Here is a 17,612-nt window from a genome sequence, read left to right on the forward strand (position 1 = left end):
TCATGGTCTGGAATATCCTCTGGTCAGTTCTGCTCACCTGTCCTGGCTGTGTCTCCTCCCAACCTCCCAGGTGCCCCCAGCCTCCTTGCCAGCCTGGCAGTACAAAAAGCACAAAAGGCCTTGGCCTGTGAAAGCTCTGCCCAGAAATACCAGAAACATCTCTGTGTTATCAACTCTCTGTTCAGCACAACTCCAAAACACAGCCCCACACCTGCCACTGACAAGAAAATTAACTCTGAACCCAGCACACCTGTCAGCTCCAAGCCCTTGTGCAGAGTCTGTCTCCAGCTCTCCTGTAGACTCCTAAAGTACTGGCAGGTGCTCTGAGGTATCCCCAGAGCCTTCTCCTTCCCAGGCTGCTGGGATGGAGCTGTCACACAGCCCTGGCAACCAGGCAAGAGAATATTTGTAGCCTGACCATGGGAATGATGTTCAGGGAGGCTGCAGAAGGACAGACTGTGAATATCTGAGTGTATCAGAGTCAGGCCAGTGCATCCAATGTCAGCAGAGCTGTGTTGTTGGGAGCAGAAACACGTGTAGGTGCTGGAGCAGCAGCAGCTGCAGCTGGTGGGATTGATGAAATGATCAAGGAACCCACCAGACCCTGTTAGCTGATCCTGACATACCATGCTGCAAGTCAGCAAATTCAGGAGAAATTCTGGGGAACTAAAACAAACAACAGTCAGCACATTTCAGGGTGGGTGTGCACATACCCCATGAATAAAAATAGAAAACTACTCTGTTCTGTAGAACTCCTTTTTTATAACAAGGGGGAAGTTATGACTGCAGGTTATATTTATATATTGCAGGTACACTCCTGTATTGGAATAAGTATCCCAATATAACCAGTTAGATGGTGCCTAGGCCAATTCTGACCTTCGCTGCTGGGCCAGAGGCAGCACTGCGGTGTTCACCCCAGCGATACCTTGGCTGGCGGCAGAGTGCAGCGGGGCACAAGACAGGACTCCGTTTACCTCAGGGGACAGCTTCTGGCGATGGTGAAGAGAAGAAGGGAGCGGATTCTGCTAGAAGGTAGCCAGATGTTTATTCCATGAGCACAGATACGTCTGCACTGGGCTACTGCTGATAACAGAATAAGACCACATGGTCTCATTCACATTTTGTAAGCTCGGGGACAGGGGAAGGGGAGGGGACAGGTGAGTTACCAACCAGGTGAAGGGGGCAGGGTCTCAAGAGAGGATGACACTTAGACAGGCCAATGACCCCCAGGCCTGAGGAGCATCCTTTGAAATCGACGAATCACACGACGCCTTGCTGGTATGTTAGCCTGATTGACAGGGCACACTCAGCAAGGGGTGAGGGGGAAGGGAGAAGGGATAGGTACTCATGGGAAGGGCCCCGGAAGTTTAAAACCGGACATTGCAACACACCACAACACTCCTGAGGATCCAAACACTCCTTTCTCCTCGGAGAAGACAGAAGGCACAGTTCAGCTGCCTGTTCTGAGACTCTGCACCAAGGTAAGCTCTTTCTCCCTCCTCACCATTGATTCCAATATTCAAAGTCTTTCCTGACTTTCTGAAATAAATATATATGTACATATGGACAAAGTCTAGGCTGGAGCTGCTGTGCTCCAAGGAAGAATCAGAGCATATGAATGCATTGAATTTTGCAGCATTTTGGTATTTTCTGTCAGTCAGGAGGGTATGGAGGGAGGGAATGATTTGGGAAAGAAACTCAAGCAAGCTCACCTGAAAATTAACATCAAATTGTTTAATAAGAAGGAAGGGGGAGATTATCGAGTACTAAATCTTCACCAAGGAACTTCCAAAAAACCTCTGGACAAAGAGAGGTGTGGTCTGAATACCTGAGAAAATTTATTCTAAAGGCTTCTTGAGAAATCTAACAACTGCCTCTTCCTGGAGAGCATATAAACCCAGAGAGTGTGAGACTGCAGCAGAGGCATTTGAGACTCCTCTGCCACTTTGGGGCTGTGAGCAGAATCCTGCGCTGCTCCTTCTCATAGTAGGTTGGTTCCAATATACTTATTAAGTCAGGTATCAAACTAGTTACATAAATTCTAATTTAATTGAGGGGGTCATGCACAAGGACTTTTCAGAAGACCCTTCTCTGCTTGATATGGGGCAGCCTTAGACAAGCTCTGCAAAACACTGTAAAAATGCCAACCTGTAGTTGCAGTTCTCAGTTTGCAGCTCATTGGTCACCACATTCCTGATCCAGGGCTGAACAAGAGAAAAAAAGACCAGATACCTTGGGTCAGAGCAGGTCTGTGTGCAGCTCAGCATCCTGAATACAGTGGAAATGGAGGGATGAGGGGCAGGGAGAAGAACAAGACAATGGGCAAATGTGCAAGGTGACCTGTGAAGCCTTCAGCAGTGCTGAGCTCAGCCCCTGGCCAGCCCAAGGTGGGCTTTGTTCTTTAGAGGCTGTGGCAGCTTTGTGTGCCAGGAACCCTTTGAACTGCCTGTCCCAGCTGCCTTATCCCAAATGCTGATGATATTAAATCTGTCCAATGAGTGTCCGGCAATGCAAATGGAAGCATCCCTGCTCTCCCAAACCTGTGCTGTCTCTGAAAGGAGACAAAGCCCCTCCTGTGGTTTCCATCATCCCAGGGAGCTTTTCAGCATTTTTCTCATAAAGGAATGACCTTAATGAGTGCTGAAAATCGCATCAGCACTGAGAAAGACAGTACAGGTGGCTGTCCAAGAAATTCCTGCAGTGGTGCCTTTGACTGTCAAGGGAAATCAATCAGCAAAGCTGAAGATGGGCATCAGCAGGAATCCCAAGTAACCAGGGCAAGAGCTGCCCCTCAAGGCTTGCATTGTATCAGCCACTGTGCTGATAAGATAGAGGTGTTATCCCTCATGCTTGCTGCTGCCATCTGCTTGGCCCCTTCATTTGCTCCCTCCATGTGCCTGCAAGTTCAGAGTCTGGGCTTGGATGACGTGGAAATGCAAGATGAGCAGCAGGACACCCTTGGCCCAATGTCAGCTGAGAGGCAGGAGCCCAGGTGGATGATTTGGGGTTCAGTATTGGGTCTGACTGGAAGAGCTGAGTGTCTGTGTGAACCTGGATGGGGCCAGAGAGCTGTAGGCAGTGTAGCATTGCTGTTCTTTGCCTGCCTAATGGCCCATGAGATTAAAGCCCAGCTGAGCATGGCAGGGGTCTGAGCAGAGTCCGTGCCCAGCTGCAGGTGTGTGCTGTGGGAAGGTGCTGAGAGCAGGAGGGAGGTGGGCAAAGGTGACCTTGTCCCAGGGCTGTGCCTCGGTTTCAAGATCCCTTTGCTGTGAGAGCTGATTGCAGTCCTGGTGGGTTTGGCTCCTTCTTCCTACAGGCTGAGTGCCCCCACTGCTGCCTCCTCTGGGCACCTAAACCCTGTTTCTGGTTTCAGCCTTGTCAACCTCATGGTTTTTTTCATATCCAGGATGAAAAAAATGACTCCTTTCCTGGTCTGTCATAATCCCCTGCTCTGCCAGCTCTGTCCCCCTGCACCAAAAGGCTCCAGGCTGTGACCTGCTCTCTCCAAGCTGAGTGTCTCTGTGCATTTGCCTTCCAGGGGAGCAAGAGCCCTTCACTGAAATCCTGCCACCATGCTGGGGCTGCTGCTGCTGCAGGTGTTGGCCAGCTGCCTCCGGCTGGGACACAGCGAGGTGGTGAACTCCTTTGATAGCTGTCCTCAGTTTTTCTATGATGGGATTCCGCCAGATGGTGCCCTGAATCCAAATAACCCAGCCCGGATCTGTCAGCGCTTCAGGAACTCGTATCACTATGCCACCCTGTACGACAGAGTCAGGAGAATTCCAGTGTACTCTGCTTACAAATATGAGCCTGGAGATGACAAGAAACCTCCAAAGAGGTGGATGGTTGAGCCTCAGGTGAGTGTGTCTCTTACAGCAAATCACCCTCCAGCCACTCAGAGATGAGCCGCAGCATTTAAATTACCATTTCTATTTCCTAACACCCCCGTACACACACGCTAATGGACACACTGGATGGGAATTTCCTCATTGAACTTCAAACGCCTGCACCACATGGTTTCTCTCATGCACCTGAGACATCAGCAGGAGCATGAGATGAATTACATCCCAAAGGTGCCCAGCTCTCTGCCTTCACCTGACAGGAACAGCAAATCACATTACTTGGTATGACATGACAAAGTCAAATGCTTCCCCTCCCTGTGCCCTGCTCTGCTTCCAAGTGATGGGGAAAAGGCATCCAGGAGAGGCAAAACTTGATGGACCAATAGTCCTGCTGGGATCTGATCCCCACTTTGCCCTGAGCTGTTCTGCATCCCTGGCAGAGCTTATCTGCTTCCAGTGAAGTGTCAAACAGGCTTTGTGATTGATGTTAGAGAAGTGAGGAGAAACTCAGCAGGGGTGAGATGGCCCTGGGAAAAGACACTGGAGATGAGATGGTCAGGTTAACTGTGGAGGGACTTCTGGAGTGACATTTCTGGCATTGAAAATTGAGGAGTGTAGCAAGCTGAATTGCTGCTAGCATAGTCTAGGGTAAGGAAGCCTAAGGGGCCTTTGCATAAAATGCACAGATGTTCTATTCAGCTGAGCGTGTCGATGATCAGGTCCCAGCACCCACACATACAGGGTGGAAATTTTGGTCTACCAAGGGGCCTGGGGGTCAGCTTGGTCTCAGGGCAGTGGAAAGATGAGGGTCAATCAGGGAACAGGGAGATGTGGCTCAGGGGCATAGGAACGGACATAGGAACAGGGGAAGGAGTCAATGGGGTCTAACAGCTTTTTGGGGGAAGTTCCTTGTGTCTCCCTAAACCAGGGAATGGCCCTCCAGAGGAGCATAAGAGTTGGTCCATTCAGACGGGTGTGATCTCCACCTATGGGCAGTGACCCCTGAGCACCTTTGGCTCAGGCTTGGTCCAGAATGATCCAGCAGGCAGACAGAACCTCACAAGCTCTAGAGGCCTCACAAATGTCCTTCAGACAAACCTCAGTAAAACAGGCCAGGCCAATTGCAGAAGAGAAAAGGAAGCAATTCCTGTCATTGGTAAGGACAGAGTAGCAGGATGGCATTTGGGGGAAGGTGAGCCAGAGAAGGAAGCTACATGCCCTACTCCAAAGGAAGGCTAAATATGTTTCTGTGAAGATAAACTAAATGTTGTTGAAGTTATGAGAAAAATCTTTTCACCTTATGAATAGGAACTTGAGCACCTAATCTGATCTTGCACCACTGCATCCTCCACATTATCACTTTTTGGAGAATCATTGAATGGCTTGTGTCATGGTTTGACACTGGCACAATGCCAGTGCCCCCATGAAAATACCCTCTCCCTGGTATCTGCTGTGAGGTGTGACCAGGAATAAGCAAAGCAGGCTCCTACTTAGGGGAAAGAAACTTCATTAACTAAACTACAAAAAAACCTAAACTACAAGGAAAGAAAAAAAAACACGGAAAATGAAAACTGCACAGTTACATCTCCTCCTCCCCACCAAATTCCCAATACAATACATTTCCCAAATCATCAACACTCAGTCTAGCACCACCCCTTAGACAATCAATTCCCAGGTCATCCAGAGGGGAGGAGTCCTTCTGGTGGCCATGGTGACATCTTCCTTTTCATGTTCAGTGCTCTCACCACTTAAACACGGACCAAGAGCTGCTTCGAGGGTTGTCTTTTTAAGGATGCATTGTCCCACTCCAAAAAAGGCACAGTCTCTCCTTTGGGACCTCTGTCCCCCTCCATTTCTTTTACACTCCCTGGGGCTGAGGTGGGCCTTTTCCTCCTGGACCTTGGACCCTGGACACCCAAAAAAACCTTTGATATTTTTTTAACTTTCTCCAGAGGCATTTTTGGAGTATTTAGTTTCCCCAGGACTCTTTTGGAGTTACAGGCTCCTCTCAGAGGCTGAGAGCAATGCTGCAGAAAATTGTCCCTGGCCCAGATCGGCTCTGAGACATATTCTCAATACTGCTGTAACAGATTCCATTCACACTGAGATCTTTTTGCTTACTGAGCAAAACTGTTCATGCTGGAATCAAGTGCAGGAGTCCTAGGGAAACCTCAGCTCTAGGACTGATTTCCTGACACATCTCCCTGTGTATGGGGTTATAGTCCTGGCGTTCCAAGACTGGAGTACACCTGTAGCAGCCACACATGAAATCACATAATCACAGTGTGGTGTGAGGGGATCCAGGGAGAGCCCTGGGCAGATTTGGGCTGTGGAGGCAGGAGGAAATGGAAACAGATTTGGCAGGGAAGGTGTCTCACCAAAGTCACCTTTCAATCCTAGGAGTGGGAAATGCTCCTTTTCTCGTGCATGCATCCAGGCTCCCAGCAAAGGCTGCAGGCTGGATCACAAAAGGTCACAAGTCAAACTGCAAGCAGTTAGATTCTGAGCTGCTTGTTCTTTAAAGCTTTTGTGTTCGTGTGGGAGGGTCAGGCGTATGATTTGTCTCAGATTCATATGTTTTTAAACACTTTGATGACAAAAAATGGCATTTTGACCATCAGAGACTTCTGCTCCATGGAAATCTTCTCCATTACTCCCATTGCCTATGCTAATACCTCTTTCTCTTTCCCTGTCCAGCTCATAGATAGAAATAGTCTTCCAGACATGAAATACGATTGGGTCCTCATAGAGGAACACATATTCACCTTAGACCAAATCAAAGAGAGCCAAGCTATTCCTGACGACTACAAAGGACTGAAGGATTTGGACCGTGGCCATTTGTGCCCCAGTGGCCATCAGTTCAGTAAAGAGAGCATGATGGCTACCTTCACTCTCACCAACGCAGTGCCCCAGGACAAGAATCTCAACGTAGGTCAGTGGAACTTCTATGAGTATAGAACAATGCGCAGTATGGCCAAGGGCTGTAACACCACCTACGTGATCACGGGTGCTGTGCGTGGGAACACCTACATATCTGATAACAGGGTGAACAGACCCAGCCACATCTGGTCAGCTGCCTGCTGCTTGGTGAATGAAGAGCCCACAAAGGCTTGGGGGGCCATTGCTGAGAACGACAAGAACCAGGTGGAGGTCCTCAGCCTGGAGGAGCTGGAGAAGAGGTTGACCGATCTCTACAAGGGAAAGGTTACACTGTTCAACAACGCCTGTTCCCAGAAATAGGCCTCACTTCCTCAATGGAAAAGGTTGGGTAGCTTTTCCCACATGTCACAGAATCACAGGATCACAGAATGGGTTGGTTTGGATGGGACCTTAAAGCCTTAAACATCATCTCATTCTGACCTGCCTGCCATGGGCAGGGACACCTTCCACTACACAACCTTGGTCCAAGCCCTCCCCAGCCTGGCCTTGAACCCTTCCAGGGATGGGGCAGTCAAAACAGCTCTGGGTAACTTTTACTTCTACCACAGCCTGCTCACTGTAATTTGCTACTTTATAATATCCCATCTAACCCTGCCTCCATCAGTGTGAAACCATTCCCTCCTGTCCTCTCACTCCATACCCTTGTCCAAATACCCTCTCCAGCCCTCTTGGAGATCCCTGAGATACTGCACTCTCAGCAGTTTCTCCAGGCTGAACATCCCCAGCTCTCTCACCCTCTCCCCAGAGCAGACACACCCCAGCCCTTGGAGCACCTTCATGGTCTCCAGTGGACTCCACTCCAACAGCTTTGGATCCTTCTTGTGCTGTGGGCCCCAGAGCTGGAGGCAGCACTGCAGGTGGGGTCTGAGCAGAGCAGAGTAGAGGGGGACAAATGTCCTGGTCAGGGTCTGTGCTGCTTCCTTCTCTGGTGTGTTTCCAGCTCTGTCCCTCAGGGCACCTCCTGCTCTGCTCAAAGGCACAAAGATGTGGGCAGAGCCTCCAGCTGCTTTGCTTTGCTGCCGATGGCAGGAGAGAGCCCTGAGGAACGAGTCCTCTCCTCCTCAGCTGTCCCCAGGAGTGTGCAGCTGACTTGTCCCTCAACTCCTTAGCGAGGATGTGGCACCAGGGAGCCTCAGGGTGGCCAGAGATCCTGTTTGGAGATCCCCAAAGCCCAACAATACATGATTCTGGACAACCTGCTCTAGCTGATCCTGCTGCAGCCTGGAGGCTGGAATAGAAGATCCTGAGAAGCCCCTCCAAAACACAACAATTCAGTGATTCTGTGATCCTGGCACATGCTTTTGTTTGGTGGCTTTTGAAAGTGCACCTTGAGAGCAGCAGCTGTTGTATCAGACAGGCAGGCTGTGGCATCAGATCCATAGAGAGCTTGGAGCAGCCAAAGCTGAATTCCTGTGCTGCACTCCTTGGACACCTTCATGCTCTGCTCTGCTTCTGAAGCTTTTCTGCAGCTTGATTGGAAATTGATTTGGGCAAATGTATTCAATGGTTGTTAAAGGACAATGTGTGCCCAATCATGGAGTTTGCAAGAGCTTACAATAAAAGGGATTTGCTGCAGTGCTGGATTGCAGGGTCACGTCTTCTATAAACCATAAGTTACTTCTCACTGAAATTTCTACACCCACCGGTAAAGTAACAGTGCCCAGAGCATCCTTGCAGGACATTGGGTGTGAAATGCAATCAGAGGATGCCACAACACCCACAAGAGTGTCAGCATCAGACACCAGTTATTCTCCTGTGAATGGCATGAACCAAGTGTGCCAGGGTGCCAACATCTCTTACAAGATACCTCCATTGATCCAGGAACAAGACTACCAACTTTGATGTTCCAAACTTTGATGATCCTTTGGGGGTTGGGGCCTTTGCACTGAACAGTTCAGTAGGTTCTGTGAGTACAGGATTCTGTGGGTTTTCCCCATCTTTCCCCTGGGAGGGGTTTTACACTTGGTCAGGCAGCACTGTGGAGTTGGGAGACACTTTGGGGGTCTTTGATGGTTTATGGCCCCTTCTAATGATGTGACCACTGCTGCCCCTGCTTTGTTCTGTCAGTTGGGCCTCATCAGGAAGGAGGAATTTGCCCCACCTCCACCAGATCTGCTTCTTCTTGGCCTTCTTCTTCATTCTGGACAAACCCCAGTTTGTTTAAGACATCAGTCCCAGGTTAACAGAGACACAAGAAACCACAGGACTCAACCAGCATGTTTAAACCAAATTTGGTCTAACACACTTCTTCTAGACTCTAACAACCAACACATCCTTCTATTATTCCTGGACTTTTGGAAATGGGAGAAAATTAGTCCAATCTAGATTTGAGTGAATGAATGGTCATTGAATGACAGAATACTTTGGGTTGGAAAGAACCTTAATGTCCAGCTACTTCCATGCCCTCCTATAGGCAGGGACACCTTCCACTATCTCAGGTTGCTCTAAGCCTCAACCAGACTGGCCATGGACACTTGCAGGCATGGGGCAGTCTCAACTTCTGTGGGATGCCTCTGCTGGGGCTTCACCACCCCACAGTCACAAATACCTTCCTAATATCCACTCTAAACCTACACTCCTTCCATTTCAAGCTGTTTCACCTTGTCTCAAGCTGTGTCAAGGGAAATACAGGCTGGATACTAGGAAAAAGTTTTTCACTGAAAGAGTGAAGAAGTTCTGGAATGATCTTACCAGGGTGGTGGTGGAGTCACCATCCGTGGAAGTGTTTAAAAAAAGACTGGATGTGGCACTCAGTGCCATGGTTTAGTTAAGATGTTGGGGCATGATTTGGACTTGATCATCTTGAGGGTCTCTCCCAACGAAGTCATTCTGTGAATTCTGTGAATTCTGTCCTAATGGTGTGGTTTAACCCCAGCCAGCAGCCACGTCCTGTGCAGCCGCTCCCTCCCTCCCTGACCACCATGATCAGGGAGAGAACTGGAAGGGGAAAAGCGGGAAATCTCCTGAGTGGACATAGAGACAGTTTAACAGGGAAAGCAAAAGCTCTACACACAAGCAAGGCATATCAAGGATTTCCTTCACCATTTCCCATGGATAGAAAGGTGTTCAGCCACCTCCAGGAGAGCAGGGCCCCATGCCACCTAACAGCTAGCTGGGAAGCTACCAAACCCAGCTACAAAACTCATCATTCCAAATGCCCCCTCCTACCTCCTCCTTCCCCTCACTTTGTGTCCTCAGCATCATGTCTCATGGTCTGGAATATCCTCTGGTCAGTTGGGCTCACCTGTCCTGGCTGTGTCTCCTCCCAACCTCCCAGGTACCCCCAGCCTCCTTGCCAGCCTGGCAGTACAAAAAGCACAAAAGGCCTTGGCCTGTGAAAGCTCTGCCCAGCAATACCAGAAACATCTCTGTGTTATCAACTCTCTGTTCAACACAACTCCAAAACACAGCCCCACACCTGCCACTGACAAGAAAACTAACTCTGAACCCCGCAAACCTGTCAGCTCCAAGCCCTTGTGCAGAGTCTGTCTCCATCTCTCCTGTAGACTCCTAAAGTACTGGCAGGTGCTCTGAGGTATCCCCAGAGCCTTCTTCTGCTTCCCAGGCTGCTGGGATGGAGCTGTCACACAGCCCTGGCAACCAGGCAAGAGAATATTTGTAGCCTGACCATGGGAATGATGTTCAGGGAGGCTGCAGAAGGACAGACTGTGAATATTTGAGTGTATCAGAGTCAGGCCAGTGCATCCAATGTCAGAGATGTTCTGTTGGGAGCAGAAACACGTGTAGGTGCTGGAGCAGCAGCAGCTGCAGCTGGTGGGATTGATGAAATGATCAAGGAACCCACCAGACCCTTTTAGCTGATCCTGACATGCCATGCTGCAAGTCAGCAAATTTGGGAGAAATTCTGGGGAAACTAAAACAATGTCAACACATTTCAGAGTGGGTGTGAACAAACTCCCTAAATAAAAATAGAAAACTTCTCTTTTCTGTGGAATTCACTGTTTACCAAAAGGGGCAACTTCATGACTGGGTATAAAGTTAACCTATCCTGACATACCATGCTGCAAGGCAGCAAATTTGGGAGAAATTCTGGGGAACCATAACAAACAACAGTCAGCACATTTCAGTGTGGCTGCGCACATACCCCCTGAATAAAAATAGATAACTTCTCTATTCTGTAGAATTCCTTGTTTATAACAAGGGGCAAATTATGTCTGCAGGTCATATTTATATATTGCAGGTGCACTGCTGAGGATTCAAACACTCCTTTCTCGTGGGAGAAGACAGAAGGAACAGTTCAGCTGCCTGATCTGAGACTCTGCACCAAGGTAAGCTCTTTCTCCCTCCTCACCATTGATGCCAATACTCAAAATCTTTCCTGACTTTCTGAAATAAATATTTATATGGACAAAGGCTAGGCTGGAGTTGCTGAGCTCCAAGGAGCAATCAGAGCTTATGAATGCATTGAATTTTGCAGCATTTTGGTATTTTCTGTCAGTCAGGAGCGTATGGAGGGAGGGAATGATTTGGGAAAGAAACTCTAGCAGGCTCACCTGAAAATTAACATCAAAGTGTTGAATAAGAAGGAAGGGGGAGATTATTGAGTACTAAAACTTCACCTATGACCTTCCAAAAAACCTCTGGACAAACAGAGATGGGGTCTGAACACCTGAGAAAATTTATTCTAAAGGCTTCTTGGGAAATCTAACAACTGCCTCTTCCTGGAGAGCATATAAACCCAGAGAGTGTGTGACTGCAGCAGAGGCATTTGAGACTCCTCTGCCACTTTGGGGCTGTGAGCAGAATCCTGTGCTGCTCCTTCTCACGGTACATTCTTTTCTATGAATCTGTTAAAGTAGATATTAAGTTAGTTAGAGATATTTCAATCCCATGAAGTGGGTCATGCAGAAGGACTTTTCAGACCCTTTTCTGCTTGATTTGGGGCAGCTTTGGGCATGCTTTGCAGAGTACTGTAAAAAGTCCCGACTTGGAGTTGCAGTTCACAGTTTGCAGCTCATTGGTCAACACATTCCTGGTCCAGGGCTGAACAAGAGAAAAAGGACCAGATACCTTGGGTCAGAGCAGGGCTGTGTGCAGCTCAGCATCCTGAATACAGTGGAAATGGAGAGATGAGGGGCAGGGAGAAGAACAAGGCAAGGGCAAGTGTGCAAGGTGACCTGTGAAGCCTTCAGCAGTGCTGAGCTCAGCCCCTGGCCAGCCCAAGGTGGGCTTTGTGCTTTAGAGGCTGTGGCAGCTTTGTGTGCCAGGAACCCTTTGAACTGCCTGTCCCAGCTGCCTTATCCCAAATGCTGATGATATTAAATGTCTGCAATGAGTGTCTGGCAATGCAAATGGAAGCATCCCTGCTCTCCCAAACCTGTGCTGCCTCTGAAAGGAGACAAAGCCTCTTGCTTGCTTGCCAGCATCCCAAGGTACTTTTCAGCAGATTTCTCATAAAGGAATTACCTTACTGACTGCTGAAAATCATGTCACCACTGAGAAAGACAGGACAGGACAGGTGGCTGTCCAAGAAATTCCTGCAATGGTGCCTTTGTCTGTCAAGGGAAATCAATCAGCAAAGCTGAAGATGGGCATCAGCAGGAATCCCAAGCAACCAGGGCAAGAGCTGCCCCTCAGGGCTTGCATTGCAGCAGCCACTGTGCTGATAGGATAGAGGTGTTATCCCTCATGCTTGCTGCTGCCATCTGCTTGGCCCCTTCATTTGCTCCCTCCATGTGCCTCCAAGTTAACAGTCTGGTTTGGATAATGTGGAAATGCAAGGTGAGCAGCAGGACACCCATGGCCCAATGTCAGCTGAGAGATAGGAGCCCAGGTGGATGGTTTGGGGTTCAGTATTGGGTCTGACTGGAAGAGCTGAGTGTCTGTGTGAACCTGGATGGGGCCAGAGAGCTGTAGGCAGTGCAGCATTGCTGTTCTTTGCCTGCCCAATGGCCCATGAGATTAAAGCCCAGCTCAGCATGGCAGGGGGCTGAGCAGAGTCCGTGCCCAGCTGCAGGTGTGTGCTGTGGGAAGGTGCTGAGAGCAGGAGGGAGGTGGGCAAAGGTGACCTTGTCCCAGGGCTGTGCCTCAGTTGCAAGATCCCTTTGCTGTGAGAGCTGATTGCAGTCCTGGTGGGTTTGGCTCCTTCCTCCTACAGGCTGAGTGCTCCCACTGCTGCCTCTGCTGGGCACCTAAACCCTGTTTTTGATTTCAGCCTTGTCATCCTCATGATTTTTCCACATGCTGGAGGACAGGAATGACTCCTTTCCTGGTCTCTCACAATCCCCTGCTCTGCCAGCTCTGTCCCCCTGCACCAAATGGCTCCAGGCTGTGACCTGCTCTCTCCAAGCTGAGTGTCCCTCTGCATTTGCCTTCCAGGGGAGCAAGAGCCCTTCACTGAAATCCTGCCACCATGCTGGGGCTGCTGCTGCTGCAGGTGTTGGCCAGCTGCCTCTGGCTGGGACACAGCGAGGTGGTGACACCCTTTGCAAGTTGTCCTCAGTTCTTCTATTCGGAGACCCCTCCAAATAATGCCCTGAACCCAAAGAACCCAGCCTGGATCTGTCAGCGCTTCAGGAACTCGTATCACTATGCCACCCTGTACGACAGAGACAGGAGAATTCCAGTGTACTCTGCTTACAAATATCAGCCTGGAGATGGCAAGGAACCTCCAGAGTGGTGGATGGTTGAGCCTCAGGTGAGTGTGTCTCTTATAGCAAATCACCCTCCAGCCATTCAGAGATGAACTGCAGCATTTGAATTCCACTTTTCCTGGACCTTTCACCCAGGCCACCCAAAATACCTTTGATTTTATCCACTTTCTCCAGAGTAATTTTTAGACTATTTCATTTCCACAGGACTCCTTTCAGATTAGAGGCCCCAAATGATCAGAGGCTGATCAAATGTAACTTCTTTGCAGTGATGCTGCAGAAAATTCTCCCTGGCCCAGATCAGCTCTGAGACACATTCTCAGCACTGCTGTAACAGATTCCATTGCACACTGAGATCTTTTTGCCTACTGAGCAAAACTGTTCATCCTTGAATGAACTGCAGCGCTCCCAGGGAAACCTCAGCTCCAGGACTGATTTCCTGACACTTCTCCCTGTGTATGGGGTTACAGGAGGCAACCTCTGGTGTTCCAGGACTGGGATACACCTGTAGCAACCCCACATCAAATCACAGAATCACAGTGTGGTGTGAGGGGATCTAGGGAGAGCCCTGGGCAGATTTGGGCTGTGGAGACAGGAGGAAAGGGAAGCAGATTTGGCAGGGGAGATGATATCCCACCAAAATCACCTTTCAATCCTAGGAGTGGGAAATGCTCCTTGTCTCATGCAAGTATCCATGCTCCCAGCATAGGCTGCAGACTGGGACAAAAAAGTAAGAACTCAAACTGAGAGCAGTCATATTCTGAGCTACTTGTTCTTTAATGCTTTTCTGTTCATGTGGGAGGGTCATGTGTATGATTTCTGTCAGATTCATACATTTTCCTACACTGAGATGACAAAAAATGGGACCTTGACCATGTGAGACTTCTGCTTCAGGGAAATCTTCTCCATTACTCCCATTCCCCATTCTAACACCTCTTTCTTTTTTCCTGTCCAGCTCATAGATAAGAATGTAAATCTTAAAGAGATGAAAAGAGAGTCAGACCTCATTGATCAACATCATTTCACCTTAGAAGAAATCGAAGAGAGCCAGGCTGTCCTTGAGGACTACGAAGGACAGAAGGATTTGGACTTTGGCCATTTGAATCCCAGTGACCATATGGAGAATCAAGATAGCAAGATGGCTACCTTCACCCTGACCAACGTAGTGCCCCAGGACAGCAGTCTCAACAAGGGCCAGTGGAACATCTACCAGTCTAAAACAATGCCCCAACATACCAAGGACTGTACAACCACCTACGTGATCACGGGTGCTGTGCCTGGGAACATTAACATTGCCAAAGGGAGGGTGAACAAGCCCAGCCACATATGGTCAGCTGCCTGCTGTGTGGTGGGCACAGAGCCCACAGGTGCTTGGGGGGCCATCGCTGAGAACGACAAGAATGAGGTGGAGACAATCACGCTGGGGGAGCTGGAGGACAAGTTGTCCAATCTCTATGGTGGAAAGGTTACTCTGTTTGAGAAAGCTTGTCCCAGGGAATAAGCCTCACATTCTCAATGGAAAGGGTTAGGTGGCTGTTCCCACATGTCACAGAATCACAGAATGGGTTGGTTTGGATCGGACCATAAAGCCTTAAAGATCATCTGACTCTGACCTGCCTGCCATGGGCAGTGACACCTTCCACTACACCAGCTTGTTCCAAGCCCTCCACAGCCTGGCCTTGAACCCTTCCAGGAATGGAGCAGTCAAAACAGCTCTGGGTAACTTTTACTTCTACCACAGCCTGCTCACTGTAATTTGCTACTTTATAATATCCCATCTAACTCTGCTCTCCAGCAGTGTGAAACCATTCCCTCCTGTCCTCTCACTCCATACCCTTGTCCAAAGACCCTCTCCAGCCCACTTGGAGATCCCTGAGGTACTGCACTCTCAGCAGTCTTCTCCAGGCTGAACATCCCCAGCTCTCTCACCCTCTCCCCAGAGCAGACACACTCCAGCCCTTGGAGCACCTTCATGGCCTCCACTGGAATCCACTCCAACAGCTTTGGATCCTTCTTGTGCTGTGGGCCCAGAGCTGGAGGCAGCACTGCAGGTGGGGCCTGAGCAGAGCAGAGGGGGAGAAATGTCCTGGTCAGAGTCTGTGCTGCATCCTTCTCTGGTGTGTTTCCAGCTCTGTCCCTCAGGGCACCTCCTGCTCTGCTCAAAGGCACAAAGATGTGGGCAGAGCCTCCAGCTGCTTTGCTTTGCTGCCGATGGCAGGAGAGAGCTCTGAGGAATGAGTCCTCTCCTCCTCAGCTGTCCCCAAGAGTGTGCAGCTGACTTGTCCCTCACCTCCTTAGCGAGGATGTGGCACCAGGGAGCCTCAGGGTGGCCAGAGATCCTGTCTGGAGATCTCCATGTCTGGAGATCCCCAAAGCCCAACAATACATGATTCTGGACAACCTGCTCTAGCTGTTTGTGCTGCAGCCTGGAGTGTGGACTAGAAAGTCCTGAGAAGTCCCTCCAAAACACAACAATTCAGTGATTCTGGGATCCTGGCACATGCTTTTGTTTGGTGGCTTTTGAAAGTGCACCATGAGAGCAGCAGCTGTTGTATCAGACAGGCAGGCTTTGGCATCAGATCCATAGAGAGCTTGGAGCAGCCAAAGCTGAATTCCTGTGCTGCGCTCCTCAAACACTTTATGCTCTGCTCTGCTTCTGAAGCTTTTCTGCAGACTGATGGGAAACTGATTTGGGGAAATGTATTCAATGGTTGTCAAAGATCAATGTGTGCTCCATCATGGAGTTTGCAAGAGCTTACAATAAAAGTGATTTGCTGCAGTGCTGGATTGCAGGGTCACGTCTTCTATAAACCACAATATACTTCCCACTGAAATTTCTACAACCACCAGTAAAGTCACAGTGCCCAGAGCATCCTTGCAGGACATTGGGTGTGAAATGCAATCAGAGGATGCCACAACACCCACACAAGTGTCAGCATCAGACACCAGTTATTCTCCTGTGAATGGCATGGACAAAGTGTGCCAGGGTGCCAACAGCTCATGCAAGCTGTGTCACTGTCAGAGGTGCCAGCTTGGGACTGGACATCTCAGCTCAGGAGCTGTTGTTCATTGTCCTGCTGGGTCTCACTGCCCATCCAGGACCAACCTGTTTGGGGGCTGCACTAAAACACAGGTTCTGGTGGAGGTGCAGAGTGAGGCAGCCCCATGCAGGTGTCTCCAGGTGTGCTGGTGTCCTGGCTGTGACCGCAGCCAGCAGAGCTCCAGGCCTGCCTCAGCTGAATAAAGAGCTGCACCCTGGGCCAGTGCAGCTGCCCTGAGCTGTGGAGAGCCCCACTGGGGCTGGCTGATGTGCTGCAGCATCCTGGGCAACAGGCACCCCCAGCTGGGCCAGCAGCCAGAGGCCAGGCCCATTCCCCAGGGGCAGCTCTGGGGGCTCTGCGCACCTGAGCACAGGCCCCAGGTGCCAGGGCAGACACGGGGCACAGCCTGGCAGCACCATGGAGTTCTGCTCCTCTTGCCTCCAGCTGCCATGGCCACAGCAGCAAGAGCCCTGCCTTGTGCCAGCGGGGCTGCACACACCCCTGGGAGACGATTTTGCTTTTAGGAGAGCAGAGTGAGCACATCACTGTCACTGCCTTTGCTGGACAGCTCCTGCCCTCCCTGGTCCTCTGCCTGGATGGATTTTTTCTGCTGGGATCAAATGCTGACACAGCCCCTGCAGGGATGAAAGCATCAGAGTGACTTCAGGCTGAGGCCCCTCTGCAGACACCTCTGCTGTACCTCAGGCTATGGCTCCCTCTGACTTGCTCACCCACCTCTGCACACTGGCTGGGGATTGGGACCACACTCATCCTCAGCATTCCTCATGCCATGTCTCACTGCCCCCACTTTCCAGGCTCTGGAGTCACTGGCTGCTTGAACAACTGTCGTGGTTTGACACTGGCCAAACACCAGGCACCCACAAAAGCTGCTCACTCAGCCTCCCCTGTAACAGCTGAAAAGAGGATAGAAAAAAACATAATAAAAGGTTTATGAGTTGAGATAAGAACTCAGAGTAAACACTTCCAAGGGCAAAACTTATTCAGCTTAGAGTTAGAAAGTGGGTTTGTTGCAGACACAATCAGAGGAGGATAACGAGAAGTAAAATAGCCCTTTAAAAACACCTTTTTTTCCCTCAGCACTTCCCTCCTTCCCACCAACAGCACAGGCAGACAGAGTGAGGGGGCCTTGGTCAATTCATCACCCAAGTTTCTCTTCC

At 49.9% G+C, this 17,612-nt stretch overlaps 2 protein-coding genes across 2 annotated transcripts; both read left to right on the forward strand.

Moving 5' to 3' along the window:
* The first annotated feature begins 1,395 nt into the window (after positions 1 to 1,395).
* LOC141728732 (endonuclease domain-containing 1 protein-like) lies at positions 1,396 to 10,586 on the forward strand. Its single transcript, XM_074538688.1, has 3 exons — positions 1,396 to 1,481; positions 3,539 to 3,857; positions 6,540 to 10,586. Exons 2-3 carry the CDS (start codon positions 3,573 to 3,575, stop codon positions 7,080 to 7,082), a joined length of 828 nt encoding a protein of 275 aa, XP_074394789.1. The 5' UTR covers positions 1,396 to 1,481; positions 3,539 to 3,572; the 3' UTR covers positions 7,083 to 10,586.
* Positions 10,587 to 10,921: 335 nt separating this feature from the next.
* On the forward strand, positions 10,922 to 16,172 carry LOC141728731 (endonuclease domain-containing 1 protein-like). The gene is made up of 3 exons (XM_074538687.1): positions 10,922 to 11,071; positions 13,122 to 13,440; positions 14,349 to 16,172. The coding sequence occupies exons 2-3, from the start codon at positions 13,156 to 13,158 to the stop codon at positions 14,892 to 14,894; spliced, it is 831 nt and encodes a 276-aa protein (XP_074394788.1). The 5' UTR covers positions 10,922 to 11,071; positions 13,122 to 13,155; the 3' UTR covers positions 14,895 to 16,172.
* The last annotated feature ends 1,440 nt before the right edge of the window (positions 16,173 to 17,612 follow it).

Source organism: Zonotrichia albicollis, chromosome 4, assembly GCF_047830755.1.
Source record: "Zonotrichia albicollis isolate bZonAlb1 chromosome 4, bZonAlb1.hap1, whole genome shotgun sequence".
Taxonomy (NCBI): Eukaryota; Metazoa; Chordata; class Aves; order Passeriformes; family Passerellidae; genus Zonotrichia; species Zonotrichia albicollis.

Excerpts from the sequence above, each read along its gene's own strand:
- LOC141728732 (XM_074538688.1), top strand. The coding sequence starts at position 3,573 with ATGCTGGGGCTGCTGCTGCTGCAGGTGTTGGCCAGCTGCCTCCGGCTG. Across the intron at positions 3,858-6,539 it reads GGTGGATGGTTGAGCCTCAG|CTCATAGATAGAAATAGTCT; the intron begins GTGAGTGTGTCT and ends TTCCCTGTCCAG.
- LOC141728731 (XM_074538687.1), top strand. The coding sequence starts at position 13,156 with ATGCTGGGGCTGCTGCTGCTGCAGGTGTTGGCCAGCTGCCTCTGGCTG. Across the intron at positions 13,441-14,348 it reads GGTGGATGGTTGAGCCTCAG|CTCATAGATAAGAATGTAAA; the intron begins GTGAGTGTGTCT and ends TTTCCTGTCCAG.